The following is a 25,898-nucleotide window of genomic DNA, read 5'->3' as shown; positions in this document are numbered from 1 at the left end:
AATGGAGATATCAGATGTATGTTGCATATATCATTCATTATGCCTGAAATTCTAAATGGCTGACTGAAAACAATAGTCACAACATTCAGATAAACCTGTGTAGTAGCTTAAAAAGAAAACAACTTAAAAGCAGTGACATCTGTAATGCTGATAAAACAGACTACTAAAATCCTGGATGTGAAACCCTACAGAATTTAATTTCTACAGTGGGTTTTTCTTTAAGAATCCTACCTTTTATAAAGAATTATATCCCTCCTATAGAATTATATAGGATTCCGAACAAAAGGAAAAAAAACACTATGGAAAGGATATTGTCCTCTATTAAATTTTAAGTGTTTTTAGAATAGTCTCTACAGAACCCTCCTAGTTTCTTCTCTATTAAAACTATAAGGTAATAATTTTTACACACATCTGTGTGCATTACTTATTCCCTTTTACACTCCTGAGTCCCGATAAGGTTCTCCATGTACAGACTGCCCCTCTACCAGCCTGTACTAACATCTTCACCGATCTGTTTCCTTGTGGGGAAAGCCATGGCATGGGGGGCAGGAAAGAAGAGAGGGGAATCCTGCTGACACAACTCCAGTAGAGTTGGGGAGGGGAGGGCTGCCACATTGGCTATATAGGACATGTTTCTAGACTCCCATGGATCCCCTAGGATCTGCTAGGATAGACTCACCTCTGCAGAACCAATTGCAATACTGGAACCTATGAATGCAATGCTGCTAGTCTCAGTGGAACTTGTGAACTACAGTTTTCATGGACACTGCTTGTGGGCTTGTAGAGGAGATGTGAGAATTCTTCTCTCTTAACATAGGGACCCTTAATAGTCGCATTTTACTTCTGATTTTTGAGGGCAGTAGCAAGTAACTGCTTCTACAAATGTTGCAAAGGGTGAACCAAATGCCTTGTTTCTTCCAGAGAACCGTAGGGCAGTTCCATGGGTCTCACAGGTAAGGCTCTGACCTGGTAAGTTTCATTGCATGGCAGGGTAGTAGCACTGGCTGACTGGTAACCCTGCCAGTAACATCCAAAATACTGGCACTTGTGTACCTGCCTCTGTTTAACTGATGGTGTTATTATTCATTTGTACTACCGCAGTGCCTAGAGATCTGAAATGTGTGAGGACTGATTTGCTTCTTTCCCCCTCTTTCTTTTTAAATAAAGCAAACAAAAGAATATAGCAAATCTTAATGTGACATTTTGGAACTTTCACAGCTATTAGTTTCTCTATGGCATTGGAATCTTGAAGAGATTATAAAAAAACACTACTACCAGTAAATAAAAAAATCAGAACAAAATTGTGTAGCCCCAAAACTGAGATACAGCCAGAGGGACATAAGGGAACACAAACATGAACGAAGAGTGAAATTTTCCTTGCAGTGGTAGCTATAAATATATTTGATAAAACAATAGGTGGAAAGAGATTATCTGTATTCGAGCTGCAGAAGGAAGGAAAGCCTACTGCATGTGCCCAATACATTAAAGACACAACGAGAACAGTTTGTCTAAGTGAAAATGTGATCCCTGTAATGCAGCCAAGGTCAGAGAGAAATCTATAGCAATTTTCTAAGTAAGTGCCAGTCAGGGGCGTTACAGCTCCTTTATGCACCTATATTTTACAAGATTAAAACAACTAGAGAAGCAATGTTGTATGAGCACATGTATCCTTGTTTTCTAATTGCTCCATCTTCTTTCTGGACATGTAAACCTTCTAGATGGGCGCTGGAGGTTTACAAATGTCCCAAAAAATGGTGTGAGAGAGAATTCATTTTCCTTTCTTTCAGAGTATTTTATTGCCTTTGTTTTTATACAAAAAAGAATAAAAACAACAATGTAACAAAAACAGGGCATGTGAATGAGGTCAGAGGGCTATACACACATTGCAACACGATAAGGCTGAGTTACAGAGCATGTTGGGAAGGTCTGACCATTACTGTTCTTAAGGATTCTTGTTGAGCAAGAATGCAACAACTCTGCTGTACCTATTGCTGCCAGTTTAGATGCTCTGGGGTAACACCCAGGCCTTCACATTAAAGACCAAGCAGGAGTAATGTTACTACTGCCAATACTAAGAAACCTGAATTATTTTATTAAAAGATTATTTGGTTGTGTGGCGCTGCCTAGTGGCAATACTGTTTAATGTCACCTTAATGGACAGTACGTTTTGGAAGGTCTGATCTCCAGCACCTATCCACACTTGCAAAAATAGCATCTCTTTTCCTCTGCTATGTAATCTCTGGAATAACCAGAATCTTGTTCATGAGGAAATACTGTCCATTAAAACAAAAACGTTCTTTCTGAGCAGCCAACTCTACTTAAGGCAGTGCATTGCAAAGAATAATGGGCCTTTCCCTCTGTCTGTCTATTAAATCAAATGTTTTAATTTTATACCATATGCCTCATATGGTTTAAATGTTGCAGATTAAAAATTAGGGAAAACTTTTCAAAAGCGCCTTAAGTGATTTAGGAGTCTATGTCCCATTTTCAAAACGGACTTTGGGTCAGATTTTCAACAACATTTACATTCCTAAAGATGCAGAAAGAAGCTCTAGTGAGATTTTCAGAAGTGCTTAGGCATATTAGGCACCTAGCTCTCATTAGTTTCAATGGCATTTAGATGCCTAACCTGTTTAGACACTTTTGAAAATTCCACTAGGTGCCTATCTCTATATTGAAGAACACAAATACCTTTGCAAATCTGTTCCATAGGAGCTGAAATTCCATTGACTTTCAATGAGATTGAGGTACCTAAATTCCTGAGAGTCAGTTTTGAAAATGGGACTTAAGCACTTTTGAAAACTTTATAATGAAGTTTATTTCTCAGATGAGATATTAGTAATTGTTGCACCTTGATCACATTTACTTGCAATTTTCCCATTACAATCAGTATTTTCCTAAAGAAAGTGAGGTGCCTGAGAATATGGCTTTTTGAGTAACAGTAAGCACTTGGATATTTAATTCATAAACAACATTCTGTCTTTTGGAAAAGCAATTCCTTGTTTGTGAATAAAAGTAAGACTTACTCATGTTCATCTTCAGAATCATAGTCAATGTGCATAGACTCTGGGACTGTGACATCACTAGCTGACTGGCATGGTTTCAGAGTGATGCTTCCTGAAGATGGTAAGGTTTCTTTCCTCTTCCTTTTCCCAAAGAACTTTTTGAAAGATTTGAACTTTGACTTTTTCTTTCCTAAATAAAGAAATATTAAGGAGAGTCCATATGATAGTTTTAAAATTCTGAGAAAAAAGTCATAATTTTCTATGAAATTCCATTGGATTTCTTCATAAGAAGTTTTTATTGGAAGAAGCAACCTGGCCCCCTGTGGGGTTTTTGTTTGTTTGTTTGTTTTGTTTTTGTATTAAGAGGTCTCTCAAGTCTAAATTGATTGCAAGGTATTATTAAATTATTATTATTATTATTATCTGGCAGAATGCGTTGTGATGCCTATGGCATGTTAGAAATAACCTATAATACAGTAAATAGGATCTTTTCTAATACCTTTTCTACCTGCCTTTTCAGATAAGATTTAATAGAATTAGACCATGAAGAAAAACCACTGTGTTAACTGACTGGGATGCAGAGATGAAATTACAGTTTGGAAACTCAGTGTTGTAATTTAGCAAACTAAACAGTTAAGATCTGGACAGTCTTGTTTCCAAATGGCAAAACTAATTTAAATGCAAAAATGTCACATTTAGGTGGAAAATGCAGTGTCAGGAGGCTAATGCTTTTAATAATATCAGTTTTATAACAAATCCAAAATATTTTAAGTGGTAATTATGTAACTCATTGGTGCTCAGAATATTAAAATAGGAATCAAGCAATAAATCTTGAAATGTGCTGCTGTGCTGCTCAGAGGGGCAGGAGCTTAAATAGGGATAATTGCAATTTTTTCGTGATAAAAATTAGCATTTTACCCAAAGCAATCCAACAACAACAAAAACCCAAACACTCGCGGCGGTGTCTTGCAGGGACATCATGCAAACTGATACAGAATGGGCACACATTTTGAACAGCAGAGATTATAACAAAGTCACCAGAGATAAAGGGCCAAATATCAGACATGCTGCAAGTCCACTGAAGTGAAAAGAATTATGCCACTTACACAACATCTGAATTTCACTCTAAGAAAGTGTTTTAATTTAAGCATCTGAAAATGTCCCAGAATTATATATCAGAGAGTGCACGTGAGCACATTCCCTAAATAAATAGAATCACTCCTGTGAGAAGCCCAAATGGTACTGAAACCAGGGGTGGCTTCAGGCACCAGCACACCAAGCGCGTGCCTGGGGCGGCAAGCCACGGGGGGCGCTCTGCCGGTCGCCGCGAGGGCGGCAGGCAGGTTGCCTTCGGCGGCATTTCTGCGGAGGGTCCGCTGGTCCTGCGGCTTCGACGGACCTCCCACAGGTGTGCCGCCGAATCCGCGGGACCGGGGACCTCCCGCAGGCAAGCTGCTGAAGGCAGCCTGCCTGCCATGCTTGGGGCAGCAAAATACCTAGAGCCGCCCCTGACTGAAACTCAAGAATTCTTAACAGTAAATGAATACTTTTCATATACACATGGAAAGTAGGCACTCTACCTGAATTGTCCTCACCACATCCTTCAGCCTCTCGCAATTTAGTATCCATTATCCTTGTGGAACTCATGTGATAGTCACTAATATAAGGGGGAAAAAAAGGTGTTTATTAATTTCAAAGAAAAGTTAGTTTACAATAATCAAATGACGATTTTAAACTGACACACCTAAGTGTATACACCCAGAACAATAAAAATAAGTCATAGGGCAAAGTGCTTTAGGTAATATTGGAATGAATTCCATAGGATGTTGCAACTTCCTAAGACAACCTCCAATCCTGCTCCCATTTCATTCTATGACAGTTCTGTCACTGGCCTCAGTTGACAGAAAACGAGGTCCCAAACTTTCCATAGTTTGTGAACCATCTCTTCAGAAAGTATCAGAGGGGTAGCCATGCATCTGACGTCATGCGCCGCCACAGAATAACATGAATGCTTCTCCTGCCATATTCAGGATCTACATTCTACATCAACCAGGACAGCAAAATTCATTGAAAATAAAACCTTCCAGAATCAATCTCTGATTTTTTTTTAATTGTCATTATTTAGCATAATTAATAATCAATAAAGGTAAACAGTGGGGAGATAGTGGGCTCAACACATGCAAATGAGGGAAGGGAGTGCCTCAGGTTAGTCAGCAAGTGCAGTAACTTGCCTGATTAAGGAATGCAGTGAAGCAGCAAGGCCAGGGGTCTTGTCCAAAGAGCCTACCTGCCCCTTCACATGGGGCAGGGGTGGAGGAAAAGGAAAGACAGACAGAACTAAGAGGAAGCAGGATGGCTAACTCTGAGCACATGGGACCAGAACCTCCCCAAATCTCCTCAGCAGGCAGTCAGCAGCAGTGATGGAGCAGCTGGAGATAGGGGGAATCATCCAGAGAAGTCCCTCCTGATGCCCAGTCCCACAGAGGACTCCCACACCATGTCTACTCCCAATGAACCAACTGAGGCAGGAGCTTTCCCACTCCCAGGTGCAGCCTATGCAAGGCCCAGCTCTCCCTAGGAGGCAGAGAACATTTTAACTGATGTTAAGCATGTTGGATTCTGGGGCCTCCTCCCAGGGAGTGGTCTAGGAAAGGCAGCAGCACAGGGTGCCACCTTCAGTACCTGCAGAGCCCTGCTGACATCACCAGCTGTTGACCTTGGGTGGCATTTATTAGGTTTCTGGGTTTTGGCTTGAGTGTATGTGCGGGCGGTGCCAGTGACTAAACCATACAGCAGAGACTAGCCTATATATATTGAACCATACATACATATATAGTATGGTTCAATCACTGGCACCACCCCCACACACACCCCCACCCCCACACACACCCACACACCCACTAAAATACCCAATGGCTTGTGACAGATTAATGTGTATGGTATCTAATCAATTATTCATGTTATAGCTCTCCAGCTCTGGGGTGCCAGAAAAACCTCAGCCTCACCTTGTGATATTATAACGCTAAGGACAGGCATAGACCCAAATCGGTGCCTCCATATCCTAACTCCAGACCCTATTTACACTCGGTAGTATCAATAGACAGTGTGAGCTCTTTGGATCCTGCAGTCCCTGTATAAGATACAGACACTAAGGCTCAGATCCTCAGCTGGTGCAAACTGGCATAGCTCCATTCACTTTGATTTACATGAGCTGAAGATCAGGCACATTATAGAGCTTAAACATCCTATATACCAGTGTTTCCCAAACTTGGGACACTGCTTGTGTAGGGAAAGCCCCTGGTGGGCCAGGCCGGTTTGTTTACCTGCCCCGCCCGCAGGTCTGGCCAATCGCGGCTGCCACTGGCCGCGGTTCGCTGCTGCAGGCCAATGGGGGCTGCGGGAAGCAGTGGCCAGTAAGTCCCTTGGCCCGCGCCGCTTCCAGCAGCCCACCGCGGCCAGTGGGAGCCGCAATTGGCCAGACCTACGGACGGGGCAGATAAACAAACCGGCCCGGCCCACCAGGGGCTTTCCCTGAACAAGCAGCGACCTCTGTTTAGAGAAACACTGCTATAGAGTATAGACCACTCATTATCTGAATATTTGGAAGTCATTTTGTTACTAAAATTTTGGATGATAAACCAGTTTGGTAACAAATACTCTCATACATAGAGATGTTTATGACAAAGATGTTTAAAAGTTTCAGATTGGCAAATTTAAAGTAGCATTTTCCAGTCTACAAGTGAGCTAATTATCAAAGCTCAAACATTAGGAATTTATCTCCTAGAGTGATCAGAAAAAAAAATTAGACTCACCAAAAAATGTCAGAAAGGGTTACTTTGAAAGTTTATAAAAACTCATAAGGAAATTAACAGTACTACTTGTCAATTTTCAGAAAAACCATTCTGTACTAAAAAGGGAGCATTGTAAATCTGGGGCAGATACACAATATCATTTACACTCAGCAAAGTATTAACCCCTGCTTTAGAAGTAAATCTCACTATTTTAAATACAGGGGTCCCTATGATGCCTGCACACTAATGAACCAAATCTGAACACTGCATACCAACACCCTAAAATTTAGCAAGGCTTTGATTTGGATTTCAAATCACCAAGGCGTGGGAATGTTCAGATGATAATCATTTGCAGTTTGGATTCAGCGCCGGCATTTGATTTAGCTGTTACAGACCTATCACAACCATCTACATTCATCTGTATGAACAAACACAATGCTCAGTGGAGCAGAAGGTCAGTAGTTTCTCATTAAAATTATGTTATGAAAACATACTATGTGACTAGGACAACGAGGTGTGTCCGTTTCTTGATGATTACATGTCACAAAGAAATTTGTCCCATTCAGTCTCACTCCTACTGGGGAAGGAGTTTTAGCTTTGCATTACTAAATAAAGATTTGTTTGCCTATTTATTTAGATAAATGAGCATTTGCATTTTCCTGCTGAACTGCAAAACAGGAATCACAAACAAATGGATGGATTGAAAATGAAAACTATGAATTACCTGTTGGGTGGAATGTAATTTTGTCTAGTGAGTACAGTCTAGCAGAGAGTCAGGACTCCTGGAATCTATTCCCATTCAGTCACTGACTCTCTATGGCAGTGGTTTTCAAACTGTGGGTTGCAACCCAGTACTGGGTCATGGAATGTAAGGCACTGGGGTCATGGTGGCTCTGGTCAGCACCGCCGAACGGGCTGTTAAAAGTCCCGTCGGTGGTGCTGCCCAGCTAAGGCAGGCTAGTCCCTACCTGTTCTGACATAGCTCTGCACCCTGGAAGCAGCCAGCAGCAGGTCCAGCTCCTTGGCGGGGGGGACACAGGGCTCCGCGCGCTGTCCCCACCCCAAGCATCGGCTCCACAATCTCATTGGCTGGTTCCTGGCCAATGGGATCGGGTGGGGGGGCATGCCTACGGGCAACAGCCACACGGAGCCACTTGCGCATCTCCGCCTTGGAGCCGGACCTGCTGCTGGCCACTTCCGAGGCGCAGTGCAGTCTGCGGTGCCAGGACAGGCAGGAAGCCTGCCTTAGCACCACCGCTGCACTGCTGACCGGGAGCTGCCTGAGGTAAGCCTGTGCTGCAACCCCGCACCCCAGTCCCCTGCCCCAGCCCCAGCCCTGAGCCTCCCCCAACCCAGAGCTCCTTCCTGCACTCCAAACCCCGCGTCCCCAGCCCCACCCCAGAGCCTGCACCCCCAGCCTAGTGCCCTGGCCCCCTCCTGCACTCCAACCCCAACCCTCTGCCCCAGCTCTGAGTCCCCCAAATCCAGAACTCCCTCCTGCACCCCAAACCTCTCATCTCTGGCCCCACAGCCCTCACTCCCACACCCCAGCCCACTTCCCCAGTCCTGAACCCCCCCACCCCAACCCCCTCATCCCCAGCTCCGTTGTGTCACAGGCATCAACAATTTTCTTCAACTGGGTCGCCAGAAAAAAAGTTTGAAAACCACTGCTCTATGGGACTTTGGACAAGTTACTTAGAGAGCAGTTTTGAAAATCTGGTCCTAAGGTCTCAATTCTACAAAACATTTAGGCCCACTGGTGCCCGAACTGTAGTCCCACCTGTGCTCCGCCCCCACTCACCTACTCCCAGCGTGCTGCTCCAACTCTGGGCTGTCGGTGGTGGTGCACTTGGCCAGGTGGGGTGGAGCTCCTGCCTCCTGAGGGCCAGCTCCAGAGTCCAGCTTAACCCAAGCTCCCCGGGCAGCCGCACCCCCGAGCTGCCCTGCCTCCCCCGGCTGCAGCATGGGCCTCTCCCCTTCCCCTCCCAGTGCCTCATGGGGTGTGATCAGGGGGAAAGGACAGGACTGAACCCTGGGGGGTGGGGCAGCAATGATCCCTGGACAGGGAGCAGTAAGGAGCCCCAGGGGATTAGGGCAGTAAGATGCCCAGGGGGGCCGTAAGGAGCCCGGGGGGTGGGGTTGGGGGCAGTAAATAGCCAAGGGGGTGGGAGGAGGTAAGAAGCCCACAGGGAAGTTGGAAGGGACAGTAGGGAGCCCTGGGGGGCATTGAGGACTGGGCTTTGTGGGGTACAGTGAGGAGCCCCGCGGCAGAGCGTACAGCTGCCTCTGGCAGTGGAGTGAGGGCAGAGCCTCTGGGGAAGAGGCCGAGCGGGGGCGGGAAATCAGGGGGACTGGGCCAGGGTCTGGGCGCCAGTAGCCCCCGCAATTCAAGGGAGCTTCTGGCGCTCCGTAGCCTCCCCAAAGGAGGCTCATGTGCCGCTTATGTAGCTTAATTGTCCGGATAGGCCCTAATCCTAAATTTTGTGCTGCACAGATGGACTGCTTAGTTTTCCAGTTTCCTGTTTCTCCGAGAATTTGGTTAAGTCTATCAGTAAGTGAAATCATACCATGGATCGAAGACTCAGCCAGAATCCATACATATCCTTCAGGAATACCACGCACTACCTAAGTTGCTCTCTATAAGATCCTGTTTTAGTTAGGGAAAGACTGATCACACCACTGACAGCTGTATTTCTTGAACATTTTAAAACATTTTATGTTGCACTTTTTCCACAATGGAATGCTCCAGCTATTCAGTTAATCAATTTATTATAAAAGATTATGGGCCTAAAATATCACATGTCAATATTGTAACATATTGTAATTTATCTTTTTCAGTACCAGAATTTTCCTAGAAGAGATGGTTTCTTCCTCTCTTGGTCTGTCTTTCATCCTTTCCACACCCCTTTTTTACAAATTAAATGAGCTAAGATGTAAGAATTAGACTTGGGGAGAAAAGGTGAAGGAAGAGAGAATACAAGAGATAATGTGGCAATGTGAGAGCTGTTAATTTTCCACCCTTCCCTACAGTTGATATATTCTGATATTTTACAATTAGACAAAATAACATTTTACTGCTAGCGAAAAACTTCAGTATAAATAACATTTAAAAAAGCATTGTTAAAAATAACTTCGGTGGGCAGAGGATCTGGCCCTTAACCCTCAAAATACTGTGAAATGTACTAAAACTTGTACCTTTAGATTACAGCCGTGTGTTAATGTGGGCTCAGGGTAGGCAAATGCAGGCACTCTTGGGGTATGGAGGAAGCCCAACAGCCAGGAGTCCCTAGCTGCAAGTAGCTACAGCCACAGAAGCCACATCAGATCCAGGGGATAAGGACTCAACTGAGGGTCTCTTTATTCCTCTCCATAGATCTAATCCTGACATGAGGGATGCATGGGCCACGCTCCTCACAGTCCCCTCCCCCAGTCATATGACTCAGGGAAGGTAAAAGCAGGAACGTTAGGAATGAAGCAAGGTCACCAATCCATAAAACACTTCACCTGCAGCAGAGCAGAAGCAGTAGCACCCAGAGCAGGAGTTTCAGTATACAACTGAGGGGTTCCCTAGCCTTTTCCACAGACCTAGTCCTGACATTAAGCCCCGTGCAGTCCCTTCCCCCAGTCATAGATGGGTAGGAAGGTAAAAGTGGGAACTCTTGGGAGGGAGCAAGCCCAGGAAGCCAGTAGAGCTTCCCTAGCAGCAGCAGGGGAACCAACAGAACCTTCACGGGCCTCTGGACAGTGGTGATGTCCCATGGCCCAGGTCTTCTGGCATGCCTGACTTACTGTGGTGTCATGACTGCCTCTTCCATTTTCTTATGAGAGTTCTTAGTCAGATATGCTGGACATGGCTTCTTTGTTTAATTCTTTTATTTTGATTTGGCTGTGTACATTTTGCCTCAGTCACCAGACAACCTGAACTCTCATCCCTAGTGCATTTGTAATTATTTATTTCCAAAGAATGTGCAGACTCTCTGTGTAGAATCCTCAGAAAACCTAATGCTACAGCAGCAGTCAGCAGCTCATTCCATTCTCTATTACAAACACAACAAATTTCCACGGGGGGTGGAAGGGGAATCTGCTACTTCTCCCTCTTTTTTTCAAACTATGACAAAGACCGTTCTTTTTGCTGTGAGTTCAAAAGGAGAGAAACTCTTTATATACATTCCTCCAGAGCCACCTATTAAAAAGTAAATTGGGGGAAAAAAGAGCACACTGTAACAAAGAATATATAGAGTCATACAGCTGAGGTCAGAAAGGAACCACTATGATTGTGTAGTCTGACCTATAACACAGCCCGTAGAATTGCACCCAGTGATTCCTGCAATGGAGGAAATTATTCTTTCCTACCATGTAACTGAAAGCTATTGAGCTCAATAATTTATGGTTAAAACAGAACATGTCTTGTAAAAGGTCATGCCTTGTTCAAGGGACAGGGTTAGCTTCCACCCCCTCCAAACAGGATGCAAACGAAAGCACACCACTGCCTAAAAGGCCATGGGGGGAAAGAGAGAGTTTAGGAGGCATAGCAAAATAAACAGAAAATGCACTATACTCATGACATAATCCCTCCACCCGCCACATTATAAAATTTTCTCTTTACAAAGTTGCTGATTTAATAAAAGTTTTTTTTTTCATTTTTATTTAGGGCTGCCAACCCCCCAGGATTGGCCTGGAGACTTCCGGAATTGGCATCCATCTCCAGGTGACTGTTAAAAGCAATCCAGGAGATTGTAATAGGATATTTTAAAATAATGACATTATGTCATGTTGACAAAAAAAATCTCCTGGAATAGCTTCAGTCAGAGTTGGCAACCCTATTTTTATTTTATATAGTAGAAAACATAACGGGCTGTATGGCTGTCCGGTACTATAACAGGAGAGCGTCTCTTTTCCTTTCTTGCAGCAAACACTGAATGATGAGGGCAGGGCTACTTTGTATAAAGTTTCAAGACCCCAGAAAGTCAGAATGTTGCTACGCTACAGTTAACAGATAAATAATTGCACATTTTTCAGGTGTGCATCAGCCTTCTTCGCTGAAAGAAATGAACCATATATTTTCCTCTTAAAATGGCATTAAAATAGTATCTAATGTACAAGAACAGTATTTGAGCTAAGAAATCTGTTCTACGGACAGTGGAGCCTTTTCATACATCAGCATGCTAAGATGACTGAGAGCTGAGTTTCAGGAAAGTATCGTAAACTTATTGCAACTATCCTTTAAAGCAGTAAAGAAAGAACGTAGCATGTCTTGGTTTAATTACAGAAGAATTACATCTAAACTCCACAGTCAGTAACTGCAATTATTCTTGAATGTAACATTCCTGAAACTATTTTACAAAAGCAATTGTTTAAAGACCTATTATTATGCAGAATGAGTGGAAAGTCAAATTGTTATTGCATCTCAATGGCTTCATTAAAGAACACACAAGACAGCATACATTGCTCTTCCCTTTCACTTTGAAACCATGAATATACCATATTGTATACATACACACACATACTTTCTAGGTGAAAAAAAGAATAAAACTCTCTTGGAACCAAAGGAAACCCTGCAGAATTGCACAGTATTGTATATACAGTACTGCAAGAGGCTACATCAATTAAGATCGTTTAGGGCTTGATCCTCTGAAATGTTGAGATCATTGGGAGTTTACGCTGCTTGGCTTTTTGCAGGAAGTGCTTTGTACTTCACACGGTCAGGCCCTTAGTGAGTTTTAGCTGCTATTAACAAAGTTCAGTGGACCAAATTTGCCAATAAAGTCACAGGAATTGCACCTGCATACAGCAGGTTTGAACTCAGCCCTTTATTCATAACATTCTGCACATTTTCATCAATTCTGAGCCCTTCCATGTTGCATTGACTATTTGCTTCCAGCTACATAACGTGTGATTCAATCAGTGATTTTGTTAAGCTCCATTAGGAACTAACAATAACAAAACCTTTTCACATTTCACTGTAATCACATGCAATACCTTCCTGCATTGCACAGTTATCTCCCGGGCTACTTGCTGTTGTTTTGCCAAGAATTTATTGAAAAGTGCAAACTGCAAAATAAAGAGGAAAAGTGCATGCCATAGCAGAGAAGTGGCCACACTTTACTGAATTACTCAGGAATTCCTACAGTACGAAGGTAAAAACAGTCTAAGTAAATGTCTGCACAATGCAGAAATAGTCCAAACATTGCTTATTATAAACAAAGGAGGTGATTAGAGGATACACAGAGTTAAATAGTACAATTATTAGACGACCCTTTGTGACTCTGTAGAAAGCTATACCAGCCGGACATCTAATACTAGACAGAGTACGAGAAGGCTGATTTCTAGTATCTGCTCATTGAAGATGCCAATACTGTCCCCCTACCTGCAGCACGTCCTGTTTTACTTCATGCTAGACCACATCATTTTGCAGAACCTGCTGCTATTATGCTCTAACCTGGAGTCACCGTGGATGCACTTGTAAAAAGAAACCATGTTTCCAATACCAGGACCAGTCCTCCTCAATAATCCTAGCAACAGGTAGCAGTGAGAAGGAAGTGGGCTATGGCTGCTGCTGCAGCAGCAGTCTGAGGAAAAGTTGTTTCCACAGGGAGAGTGGGCACCTTTTCCACCATTCTTCACTCCTCATCACATTCACTCCCTAGATCTTCAGCGGCAAACCAGCATCTTCCCCCGCATACACAAACACTATCCAGGAAGTGCTGCCACTGCCAATGCAATCTCAACTGCTGAAATCTCCCCAGGCAACAGAGTTCACTTACTTAACAATAACTATTATCCGGTAAACACATTCCACACTCTCTCATTTCACTAAACCCATGGGCCAAATGCAAAGCTGAACAGGCTCCTGCTTTGCAGTTAGCACTAGACTCGCTCTAAAGAGGTGCATGCAGGAGATTTTTAATGAGAATTACTGCTACTTTATTTAATTTCCTTCCTCCCCACAACTGAATGTGAACTTCCTTTTGCTGAGCCCAGGTTGGAGGTGGATGAGATTACATTCCATGGGTCTTTCTGCTTTCTCCATCCTGAATGGATGCCAACCTGATAACATCAGCTCAGGAAAAATAGCAATAGATTTTGCATGCAAGGCCATATTCACACAATTGCCTCTAAACTGATTTCAACCAGTCTCTGCAAAATACAATCTAAATTGGAGAACCTTTTCAAAGTGAAAGTATAGGATTTATTTTGTGGACAGTGTGAAGGGCTACTTTCTGCCCACTTCCTATCAAGCTACATTGCCATGGTTCCTCCTCCTGTGCTTAATCTTGCTCCTCAGTTTAATGAAAAAGCACTATGAGCTTTTCACAAATCTAACAGCTTCTGTTGATCTGGTAGACTCCTCATTTTCTATATATACATACAAACCTTTCATTCTTAATATCTGTTTATGCCATTCACTATATTTGTATTTTATGTTTGAAATAAAGAGAATTTTTTTCAGGCAATCATTCTTTTCCTATCCCTGCATTTGGAAAAATAAATACTGTCTCTGCTCCAGATCAAGGATATGAACTCAGAGTTTAAATGGAAACTGTCTCACGAACAGTGGAACTGGAGTCAGAGGGCCCAACTTCCCTGAATGGACAGAACAGCAGGAAAACAGGGAAAGGGGGAGGTGCAGTAGAAACAAGTCAGCCGCACAGACAGACCAGCGCACAGTGTGCATGGGGTTTAATGAACTTCCACTTGTTCAACTCACCTGCATTCAGCTTCACTCTTTGCTAATGGAACACGGTGGTAATGTCTGAGCTGTGACGTTCTCTGCAGTTCAGCAGCTGGCAGTGTGAGCCATGGAACTCAGTGTGAAAATCCCTGGAGCCATGGATTTTGCAGACACAAACCTAGCCCAGCAATGGATCCAGTGGAAGGAGTTCAAGCTGTTCACAGACCTGAAATTCTGGAGCAACACAGGATTCTCAATAGAGACCAATCTGAAAGGGAAGAGATAGACCCCTATGTTACTGCCTTAAACACACTGGCTGCTGCATGCAATTTTGGGACTTGACAGACCCCCTGGTTCAGGACTGGGCAGTCTGTGGTACTTGGGATCACTACCTGTGGGAGCGGCTGCTCCAGGAAGATGATCTCACATTAGACAGATGTTTAGAGGTGGGGTGTAGAGTGGAAACCTCAAGAGAAAGGATGAAAGCTCGAGAAGGCATCATACCCCAGGAGGACATGCAGTGAGACAACAGCAAAGAAGAGCAGGTGGCCAGGGATCCATACCCCATAGTGAGATGCATTTTTGACAGATAGCAATTTCCTGGACAAACCTTATCAACTAAATAAAGCCTCATTAATCTAATGAGATTTGAAGTATTTTAGCAGTCCATTGTATTACAAGTATCAGAGGGGTAGCCGTGTTAGTCTGGATCTGTAAAAGCAGCAGAGTCCTGTGGCACCTTATAGGCTAACAGACGTTTTGGAGCATGAGCTTTCATGGGTGAATACCCACTTCGTCGGATGCCCCCTGGAAATTTCCACTACATGCATCCGACGAAGTGGGTATTCACCCACGAAAGCTCATGCTCCAAAACGTCTGTTAGTCTATAAGGTGCCACAGGACTCTTTGCTGTATTACAAGTGTTTATGTACAACTGTGGGACTGTATGGAACTTCTTTAGGAGGAAGAGTGGAGTAATGCAATCTCTGGGAAGTACTGCAAACTTCAAAGACTATGTTGAACAATGTAGCAGACAGGACTGATCTTTAGGGACAATACATGGGAAGTGGGATTCCTGGGCAGAGGGCGATTGCAAACCCCCATCTACAAATTCAGCCTTTGATGCTTTGCCCTGAGGGGGGACCTTTTGTTACATCACGACAGTGCAAAGACCCAAACTGGATTCTCAAGGGACTAACAGACAAAGAAAGGACTTTTGAATTAACAGTCTGAGTTTAAGATCGCTCATAGCCTTCTTTTGATCCAGCAAATGGACAGGACCTCTGGTCCACAGAAGACCCCCATCATCAGGGACAGTTTGGAAGGACTTTGGACTTCTGAGGCCCCATAAAACTGTGTTCTTGTCTAAGCAAAAGGAGTGATGAACTTGGAACCACAGGAAAACCCCTGGGTGGGGTTTTTGAAGAACTGCTCCTACTAGCGCCCATGTTAGTGTTGGGTTGATTTCTGGTAAGCTTATTAGCGTGCATGTAGGTTCTTTTATTGTTTTTATATGTTTTCTCTGTAATGCTTTCACCCAAGAATCAACTGTGTTTGGTTAAAAAGAACTGTGTGGTAACTTATAACTGTGGGCAATTACACTGTTATTGGTCTCTGGAGAGAAGGCAAAAAGAAGCCCTCTTAGACAGCCTGTCTTTTACTGGGAATAGCACTGTCAATGCAGGAAACTGGTCAGCCTGGAAACACCCCGGTCAGGAGGGAGAGAGGCAATGACCAGGGGAACCGGAAGCCTAGAGTGGGTGCCCTTGCTGGACAACTAAGGGGAAATAACAGGTGCAATTACCTGGAACTACGACAGCATTTACTATGGAAGACAGCATGAGCAGGTACTGGAGAAGAGCCCCCACACTACGATAGCATTGCCAGGAATGTGTCAAGCTGAACCATTTTAGCAGTGAGTGCAGAGGAAGATCTCAGAAAGACTCAGTCAGATGTGTACAAGGGGGGATTGGCACATCAGACAGCGGTGATGACCTCATGACTCTCTCCTTGAGTCTGAGAACTTATCAGTTTCAGACTGTCAGGACAGGAAAGCAATAAGAGACAATACTAACCTCCGTGCATGCAACAATGTTAACAGAGAAACATCCTGTGTGATTTCAGTTGGATAGCAGGGCCTCCTACAGTTGTGATTCCTCAGGATGAATTGACTCAAACACCCATTACAAAGACCAGACACAATCTAATAATGTATAATGGAGAGCATAATGCTGCCTGTGGGAAAATTGAACCTCATAGTCAGTAACTCAAAAAATAACAGACGGTACCTACTGAAGTTTGTGGTGGCAGATGGTAAGGACCACAGACCCCTCTTTGAGGACTATAGCCATACTTACAAGCCATGGATCTGATCAGGGTGTAGCGTCAGAATTTTATAGCTGCTGTGCGAGAAGCAAAAAGAGGAGTTCCATGGACAACATGGACAATTTTAAAAGCGGATGAGGATGTTTTCAAAGGCGGCAGTTGCCTTGAAGGAAAGCTATGACTGGAAGTAGACCCCACAATGGAGCCTGTCTGCTTAGCACTATGGAAAATTCCAGTGACGCTACGTAACCCAGCAAGAACCTCAAAAGTCTGCAGAGCAGGAGTATCATAGCATCTGTAGAGGCCAGTACAGCCTGGGTAAACAGCATGGTAGAGGTAAAGAAGCCATCAGGCAAATCACACATCTGCACAGACATCTTTCCAGAACTTTCCAAAGCCAGAATCTTTACAGTCTTGGGATGTGAGGAATGTGTTTTGGCACATAAGCCTGGATAAAGAGGCCTCTGTTCTGATGTACTACCAGCCAGGAGAGCTAGCTACATGCCAGCGTGATGCACTTGAGAAAGGACTGGGTGTAGCTGTTTTGCAGGAGCAGCCAATTGCGTATGCCAGCACAGCCCTGTCAGAGATTGAATGGGGATATGCCCAAAAGGAAAGAGAGCTTCTGGCTGTGGTATCTGGAGTGGAGCAATTCCATCAGTACACCTATGGCCATCCAGTAATAGCCCAATCAGCCCACCAGGGCCATCTCTAGGGAAATGCAGGACCCGTGACAGAAGTGACGGGTTCGTCTCTTCCGGGACCGACTGTGTCGGCCAGTCACACTGGCCTAGGGCCCCCCCCAAAGTGTGGGGCCTGAAGCGGTCGCCCCGATTCGCCCTACCCAAGGGACGGCTCTGTAGCCCACAAACACCTAGAGACAATCCACAGCAAAGCACCTTCTTTGTACTCCCAATGGATTGCAGCAGAGGTTGATGAGCCTCCAGTGCCACCAAGCAGAGATCAGACTGTCCAGGATGATCACTGGTGTGGACCCCCTGAGCAGGACATATATACCCAGCATCAGCGAGTTGTGGGAAGGGGATCAGGACACTGAATCTAACTCCTGGTTTCAGCAGTGAGGCGGATGAAAATCAACAAGGCTATGGAAAAGGACAGGCCGTCAAGAGAGCAATCCTAGCCAGGTGGCCAGAAGATAAAAGCCAAGTACCAATAGGAGCAGAACCATATTTGGAAATTAAAGATGAGCTGAGCGTGCAGGATGGAATCATATTTCAAAACCAGAGAACTGTTGTTCCTGTTCGTTATGTATGGATGTCATGCAAAAAATACATGCCTCACACCTAGGCACTGAGAACTGTCTTAGATGGGTTCAAGAGGGTGTTTACTGGCCAAGAATGAATACACAACTCCACTCCTTGAGATAGGAGGGTGTGATGCCACCAGCCGTGTGATTACTGCCAGCAGAAAGAGACTCAGTTTCCACATGAGCTGGCCACCTGACCATGGGAAAGAGTGGGAGCAGATTTATTTATCTTCAAGGAAAGGCAGTACTTCATTACAGTGGATTACTAGTCAAATTCTTGGGGGGGTTGATGCCCTTCCTTATATAAGAAGAAAGTCAGTAATTCGCAAAATGAAGGCTCACTTTGTGAGATATGGCATTCCAGGGCCTGTATTCACTGACAACGGACTCCAGTTTGCCTTGGAGGAATTCAAGGCAGGTCAGATCCCTTGTTAGCATTTTTGGCACACAGGAACCCCCCATCACAGGGTACCGAAACAGTCCAGTGCAGGCACTGATGGGACAAAGGATCAAAACCCTGCTACCAATGAGGGGAGACCTGTTGCAGCCAGAAGGATGGAGACACCACTGAGTAGAGATGGCCATCAATCAGAGAAAGCAGGCACTAGAATATGACCCGTCAGCCAAAGGCCTACTGGTCCTGGAGACGGCACTCCTGCGAGGATCTAGCCATTAAGGACCTATCAGAAGGAGGGGACTAAACGAGTCATGAAGGGTGGAGGGGCACCCAGGTTACACAACGTGACTACACAAGAGAGACAAGTGATCTGAAGGAAAAGGGGGAACTACAAAGCCAGAAGACAACGCTGAGAGAGAGCCTACAGAGATCATGACAGAACAGAGAGACAGAGCACCACCTGGAGGCCAGCTCCACCAGAGCCCTGCATGGGAGCATATGAAGATTCTTTTGTTACTTGCTTCCCTCACAGAATGTTGATGATGCTGGTGAAGAGCCTGTTACCACTTGTCACTTGTATGTTAATGACACATCCCTTGTACAGGAGGGGGTTGGAAGAGTCTGTCACTGGAGCAGCACAGCAGAAGTATTAAAGCACTCAGTCAGCTAGTTTTCCCCCTCCCTCCTCTCGGTCACTACAAACACAGACGCACATCAGTGTGAAGTTACATACTTGGGATGGGGTTGTTTGTTTGTTTTACAGTAAACAATGTTCTCACACACAGAAAAGTCATGGCAAAAGATAGGCCCTGTGAAAGTATTTTTTTTAAAAGACAAAAGTTATTTTATATGCCTTAGGAATCCATGCTTAAACTTTTCAGTATGTACTGTAGTGATAATGAAAGATTTGGGACCCCGGGATCAGAATCTAGATATCCAGGTCAAAATTTTCAAAAGTGGCCACTATTCTGGTGCCCCATTTGAGACCTCTTGGGCCTGCTTTCAGAACTGCTGAGCACCAAAAGTCCCCGCAAAAGCAAAGAGGAGCTGTAGGTAACTTAGCACATCTGAAAATCAGGTGGCACACGTCTCAAATCAGGCACTCAGATTAAGGAATCCCAAATTAGAGACCAAAATTTAAAAATTGGTTGCAAGTTAAAGATTTCCAGTCTTCAATATCCATTGCTCAGATTGTATGGAAATCATTATAAATTCACATGCAAAGGAACTGCAAATACATATTGAAGGCATATACGCCAAAGATATAGGGCCAGGTCCTCAGCTAGTGTAACTTGGCATACGTCCACTGAAATCAATGGCGCCATGCCAATTTACAACAGCTGCGGATCAAGCTGTATAGGCTGCTAAAGAAAATTAACCTGCACAAAGTTAGAGGTATATGTTTCCAGGTTTGTGAAAGTAGGATTTTCTGTGAGAAACAGTCCTTTAAAACACTGACTAGTCACATAAGAATCAACAACGGACAAGGGTTCTGGTATGTATTTCATGGACTTTAGTGCACATTAATAATTTAAAAGAAAGGAAACTAGCACAAGACGGGCAAAATAATTTAGTTCCTAGGTATTTTGAGAACAGTGCATCGTCGGTTTTCCTTTACTAATAAGTTTCCACTTGTACACAAGCGAGATAGACATAAAAAGCAGCAACATATTTTAAGCTTTTAAATACAACAAGCAATGCACGTCAGTGGCTGCAAACAACCCTTAGCTAGAAAAACTAGTAATTCTCATTCGGTAAACATGCTACTATGTATAATAGCCAACTTCAGTGAGGACGTGGCAACAATAACTCTCAATCACTTAAGGATTTTTCATTAGTAAATTTGACAATAGATTAACTAGAGAAGTTTAAAGGTTGTTTTCTGCACTTCATAAAACAGAAGCAGTGAGCAATGTGGGGAGCCAGCTCATGTTTCCACCTAACTATTTTTCCTTATCACTTGATGAAACTTTAATAAGTAAAAAGACAGTGCAATATTTGCACAATTTAATGTTGTTCAGCTGAGTAACCAAGAAACACTTTACAACACAAGGAAATTAACCTTCAAGCCAATCAAACATGAACTTTAACTGCTTACCTGTATATGTTCTTGTTTTGCCAGATTCAATCTAATTCAAACCGTTGCTGGTGTAACAAGAGAAATCCCTCACTTAGCCACACATCTAAGCACTAACAAAAACAACACAGGCACTTTTAAATTCATGCGAAAGGATTCTGAAGATGTCTTGATTCCATTTGACTTGGGTGACACATCATATACCTCAGGAACAACCAGACACCACGCTATGCCAATGAGCTTCTCCCAAAGTACGAATTATTAACACTGCCCTGAGCTCTGCACCAGATGATCCCTATATCTGACGCTGAACAATTCAGTCAAAAGGAGAAAGCATCACTATCCCAGAGTTGCTAGGAAACAGGGAGGGAGTTCCTGACCTGAATTCTTAGCTGAGTTTGATGTTGCCCAGGAAGCTTAGGTTCTGATGACTTCCTTGAAAATACAGGAGATAAATATGCACACAGCGATCTTCCAGAGAAAAATGTTATCACTGAACTTTTAAAAGATAGCAGCAAAGACAAACAATCTGGTGCAAACAACAATAAAACCACTCTGTAACAGTAAGGAACCACTCATGAAAGCATTAAGCTAATTTGCAAAAATCTATGGTGAATTTGCTATTTTCTTTGCCAAAAAAAGTTGGGGAAGTGTTAATCCTATAATCAGATTTTTCTGCTTCACTAATCTAAATGGTGGCCAAATTACTTTGTTACAGAAAATGCAAAAAGCCCACACACCCCTCCATGTGAATGCAACATTAACGCAATGTTGCGCTAGTGAAGTTAAATACACAAAAATCAGGAAATACAGGTTCTGATTGCTAAATAAATTGGCCCAAATAGCCCTCATTCTAAAAAAAAAATGTTAAAAGGCATTCTAAAACTCTAAAGCTGTACTCTGGAATATGTATCAGAGGGGTAGCCGTGTTAGTCTGGATCTGTAAAAGCAACAAAGAGAATACTGGCACCTTAGACAGACAACAGGCGTTCTGCAGCATGAGATACCCACTGAAATACACACTTCTTTCATCAGAGAGAGATGAAATTGATGTCTTGATTCCATCTGAAAAAAAAGTGGTGGAAGACCACCCACAGCTCATGCTGCAGAGCGTGTGTTAGTCTCTATAGTAAGCCAGTATTCTTTGTTGCTCTTACTCTGGAATACGGCATACGTGCAGTGCAGACAAATTAATGTTTCCACAAGAACATTTACTTTTGCATTTCATGCATTTAAATATTAAAAGCCATTATCTCACCACTGTATTATTATATTTTTCATTTCATTTCATTTCATTGTGTGTGTGTGTGTTGAAAACAAATAAAAGGGGCGGGGTAGAGATGAGAGGAAGAGGAAGAAAAGAGGAATAGAACCCCACAGTTACCTTTTTCCTAGATGTACCAGCATGTTTCTTGTAAGGGCTACTAAAGGACTTCTATGAAGCACATATGCCTTGAAGTTCACAATTGCGCCCCAATCCTGAACCAGCCACCTAGCTGTGTACTGCACAAATATATAAAGAGGAAGGTATCTTCTCAGTGAAGAATACGCCCACCCAATGGCTGGAGTAGCCTCATGGGTTCTCACACAGTAAATCCACAGTGAGGAGGATGGCCCTCACACAGCAATTTCTTCAGCCCTATCCACACCTCCCCTCCCCCCCCACCACACACACTACATATCCCCATACCCAGCTATTTCCCTCATTTCACAGGAGATCTGCACTGGTTCCATAGACTAGAACCAAGCTTCTGCACCTGTGGAGGAGAATACTTGATTTGCTCCTTCATGCATGTGGACTTTAAGGAGTATGCCTTGGAGGAATGGTCTGGTATTTTTAAGAACCACACGGAGGCCTCTGTCAAGGAAGCCCAGGAACAGACTGGGGACTTCATCTCTGGTCTGGGCTTGGAAGCAAACCCTTTCTCTACCAGAACAAGAAAGCCATTTCCTAGCTGGGTAGGAGAGAGGCTAGTATGGGAACCCATTCCCCAGCTAGGGCAGCAGAGCCAAATGTCTCTCTAGATGCATAAGCATATTCTGTGGCATAGAAGATTCGTAACTAGATGTGTGGGCTAATAATCACACAGTTAAAAAACTCTGATGAAGGGTATGAGAGGGCTAGCAGGGTGGGGGGCAGAGATGTGCAGATTATGTCTGAAAAACTCCAGCTATGCTCTCAACTTGTGTGTTTTTTTAATGTGTTCATCTTATTTTGCATGCATTTGCATCTAGAAGTGCAAGTGAAAAGTTTGTGTTGTTCTCAAACACTGGTAACTTTGTTAATTTAAAACATTTTTCCTTTTTCAAAATTAGCAAAGCATATGCTCCCCACTTACATGCTAAAGATCCAGTTTCAAACTTTAGCCTTTAAGATATTTGACTTTGGGGAGGAGAGGGAGTAAAGTATAGTTTACAATGAAAAAAGAATAGAAATAGCCCAAAAGCAGAGGCCCCCCTGAATGCCCCCAATGATGCTACACCAGTGCTATGACACCACCAGCAGATGATCACAATCTTGCTCCTAAGTGTTTCTGTGTTTCACTAACAAATTACCTACAAGCTGGTCAAAGCAACACAATTGAATAAATGATCATTAGCCTAAGGAAAAAAAATGAATATTTTTCCTGCCTTATTTTGGAAATGTGAAAAATTACTTGCTTGTGCACACTGTAAAAGAACAACTGAAATTATTATTATTTTACAATGTATATTGTTTTAGAAATGCAAACATTTAAAAAAAATTAATCATTACTCAGCTGAATAGTTATTTAAATGTAAGTTACAGCTAGTAAAATGGTATATGCCAAGGGTGGCCAAACTTACTGCCTTCCAAGCCACATACGACAATCTTCAGAAGTTTGAGAGCCGGGGTCAGCCAAACTGGCTGCTGCAGCTGTAGAATTTCATGGAGGTCGCAGAAAGTCACAGAATCCGTGACTTCTGTGACAAATTCACAGCCTTAACAATAACTAATCTTTATTTGTGTCCTACAAATTGAGATAGCAAGCTCTACCAAGACATGCAAAGGCAGTTTAATCATTTGCTTACTGGAATTTAAGGCCCCAAATTTTACCACTGCTTCCTAGGAAAACTACATGTAATGTAACTTTGCAGCACCAATCACAGGGATACACATTACTGGTTCTCAAAGTGTTGCCTCAAAGCCTCCATGATTCAAATTGCCCCCCTCTGTGCCCCTCTGATAGCCCTGATATCTGGCTGCTCAAAATCAGCAGTCAGGTGGTCTACCTCAGCACTCCACCTCTGAGCAAACCTTTCACTCTTAGCTTCACAAATATTATGCAACATACAACACATGGCTATGACCATGGGGATATTATCCTCACTAAGGTCTAACCTGCCATAAAGGCATCATCAGCATGCCTTTAATCTGCCAAAGGCACATTCCACAGTCATCCGGCATGTACTCAGCCTGTTGTGGAACTGCTCCTTACTGCTATCCATGTTTCCTGTGTACGGTTTCATAAGCCATGGCTGTAAGGGGTAAGCTGGGTCTCCCAGGATCACTATGGGCATTTCAACATCCCCCACTATAATCTTCTGGTCCAGAAAGAAAGTCTCCACTTGCAGCTTTCTGTACAGACTGGTGTTCCTGAAGATACGTGCATCATGCACCTTCCTGGACCACCCCTCATTGATGTCAGTGAAATGCCCATGGTGAACCACAAACGCCTGCAACACCATGGAGAAGTACTGCTTCCATTTTATGTACTCTGTTGCAAGGTGGTCTGGTGCCAAAATTGGAATATGCGTACCATCTATCACCCCTTCACAGTTAGGGAAACCAATTTCTGCAAAGCTATCCATGATTTCACGCATGTTTCCCAGAGTCATGGTCCTTGGTAGCAGGATGCGATTAATTGCCCTGCACGCTTGTGTTAATGCAGCCCTAACGGATGACTTCCCAACTCCAAACTGATTCATGACCAAACGGCAGCAGTCTGGAGTCACCAGCTTCCACACTGCAATTGCCATGTGTCTCTCTACGGATAGGGCAGCTCTGACTCTGGTGTCTTTGAGCTGCAGTGCTGGGGTGAGCACTGCACACAGTTCCAGGAAAGTGACTTTCCGCATCTGAAAGTTCTGTAGCCACTGCTCATCATCCCAGACCTGCATAACAATACAATCCCACCAATCAGTGCTTGTTTCCCGACCCCAAAAGCGATGGTCCATCATGTGCAGCTGTTCCATGAATGCCAAAGGAAATCTAAAGTTGCTCCTATCCATATCACACAGCATGTCAGGCAACTGGGAGTCTTCTTCAGTTAGGAACTTCATGATTCACTGCACTGCCGTCTGCGATGTGCTAATGACAGTTATCAGAGCATAGGAGATCAATGCAGGATCCATTCCTTCACAGAGATGCCGGGGTGCACAGCAAACAAGGGCAGTTGAAAAATGCCGTGAAAGAAAGCTGAAAGCCCGTGGAATGCTGGGATGGAAAACAATGCATCATGGGACATTGAGCCCAGTTCCAAGATTTGCCGTAATCCACTCCGCCTTCCCATAAGGCCTAGCGGCAGAAGGTGTTGAGCTGGATTCACAGTGCACTGCTCGCACTGTCGATGACAGTGCCCTAAGTGTGGACGCACTCTGCCGACAGAGGGAGTATACTGTGAACATGCAATACTGACTTTTATTATAGCGCTTTTTCAGTGTTTACAGGGTTTTTTCAACAAAAATTATGTCATGTAGACCAGGCTTAAATATAATCTAAATTCCACAAAGACCCAAAAGGAATTTAACATTTTTTTCTACAGAAAAAAAATGATTTATGGAATAAAAACTTATAATTGTCAGCAAAGCAATGAAAACAACTGAGTAATAAGTGATTTATACAGAAATTAGCAAAAGGATTTGGAGGGGAAACTCACCTGATGTCATGAATTTGTTATTTTCCATCCATCAGAATATTTTCTATGTTCACGACTTGAGTTAAAGAAAGGGAGGGGGAAGAGACAAGGTGGATTGGGGAAAACCATTGCTCTTATTAAAAATAATGTGTCAGATCAGACTCTGGTGTATATTGGCATAGCTCCATTGACTCTAATTTACACCAGCTGAGAATCTTGCCAAATGTACTGAATAATTATGAGAGGAGAAGAAGAGGACATTACTCACCTTGTGCAGTAACAATGGTTCTTTGAGTTGTGTCTCTATGGGTGCTTCATTGTAGGTGCCCAGGCACCTCTAATCGGAGATTTTAGGTAGCAGTGTCCGTTTGGCCCACACATGCTCCCTCCCTCAGACCCTCTTAGTGGTCTGCCTCAAGGTTAACTAACGCTGCATGGGTGAACCACCCTGAGTTCCTTCTCACCGCACAATCCCTTGGCGAGAACT

The 25,898-nt window shown here is 43.6% G+C and overlaps 1 protein-coding gene across 3 annotated transcripts in view; it reads right to left on the bottom strand.

The window, feature by feature from the left end:
* The window catches only part of CRACDL (CRACD like), an 87,648-nt gene that overhangs the window by 35,312 nt on the left and 26,438 nt on the right, over positions 1 to 25,898 (bottom strand). For 2 of the 3 annotated variants that reach the window (XM_039520712.1, XM_039520714.1), the window contains exons 2-4: positions 14,505 to 14,736; positions 4,586 to 4,662; positions 3,027 to 3,195 (exon numbers count right to left, since the gene is read on the bottom strand). In XM_039520712.1, the coding sequence (XP_039376646.1) occupies positions 3,027 to 3,195; positions 4,586 to 4,652 (236 nt within the window). In that variant the 5' untranslated portion in view covers positions 4,653 to 4,662; positions 14,505 to 14,736. The remainder of the gene's footprint in view (positions 1 to 3,026; positions 3,196 to 4,585; positions 4,663 to 14,504; positions 14,737 to 25,898) is intronic. The other variant, XM_039520713.1, reaches the window with a different exon arrangement.

Source organism: Mauremys reevesii, linkage group 1 (genome assembly GCF_016161935.1).
Source record: "Mauremys reevesii isolate NIE-2019 linkage group 1, ASM1616193v1, whole genome shotgun sequence".
Lineage (NCBI taxonomy): Eukaryota > Metazoa > Chordata > Testudines > Geoemydidae > Mauremys > Mauremys reevesii.
Note: the sequence above shows the minus strand (reverse complement) of the source record. Positions and strands in the feature narration are given on the sequence as shown.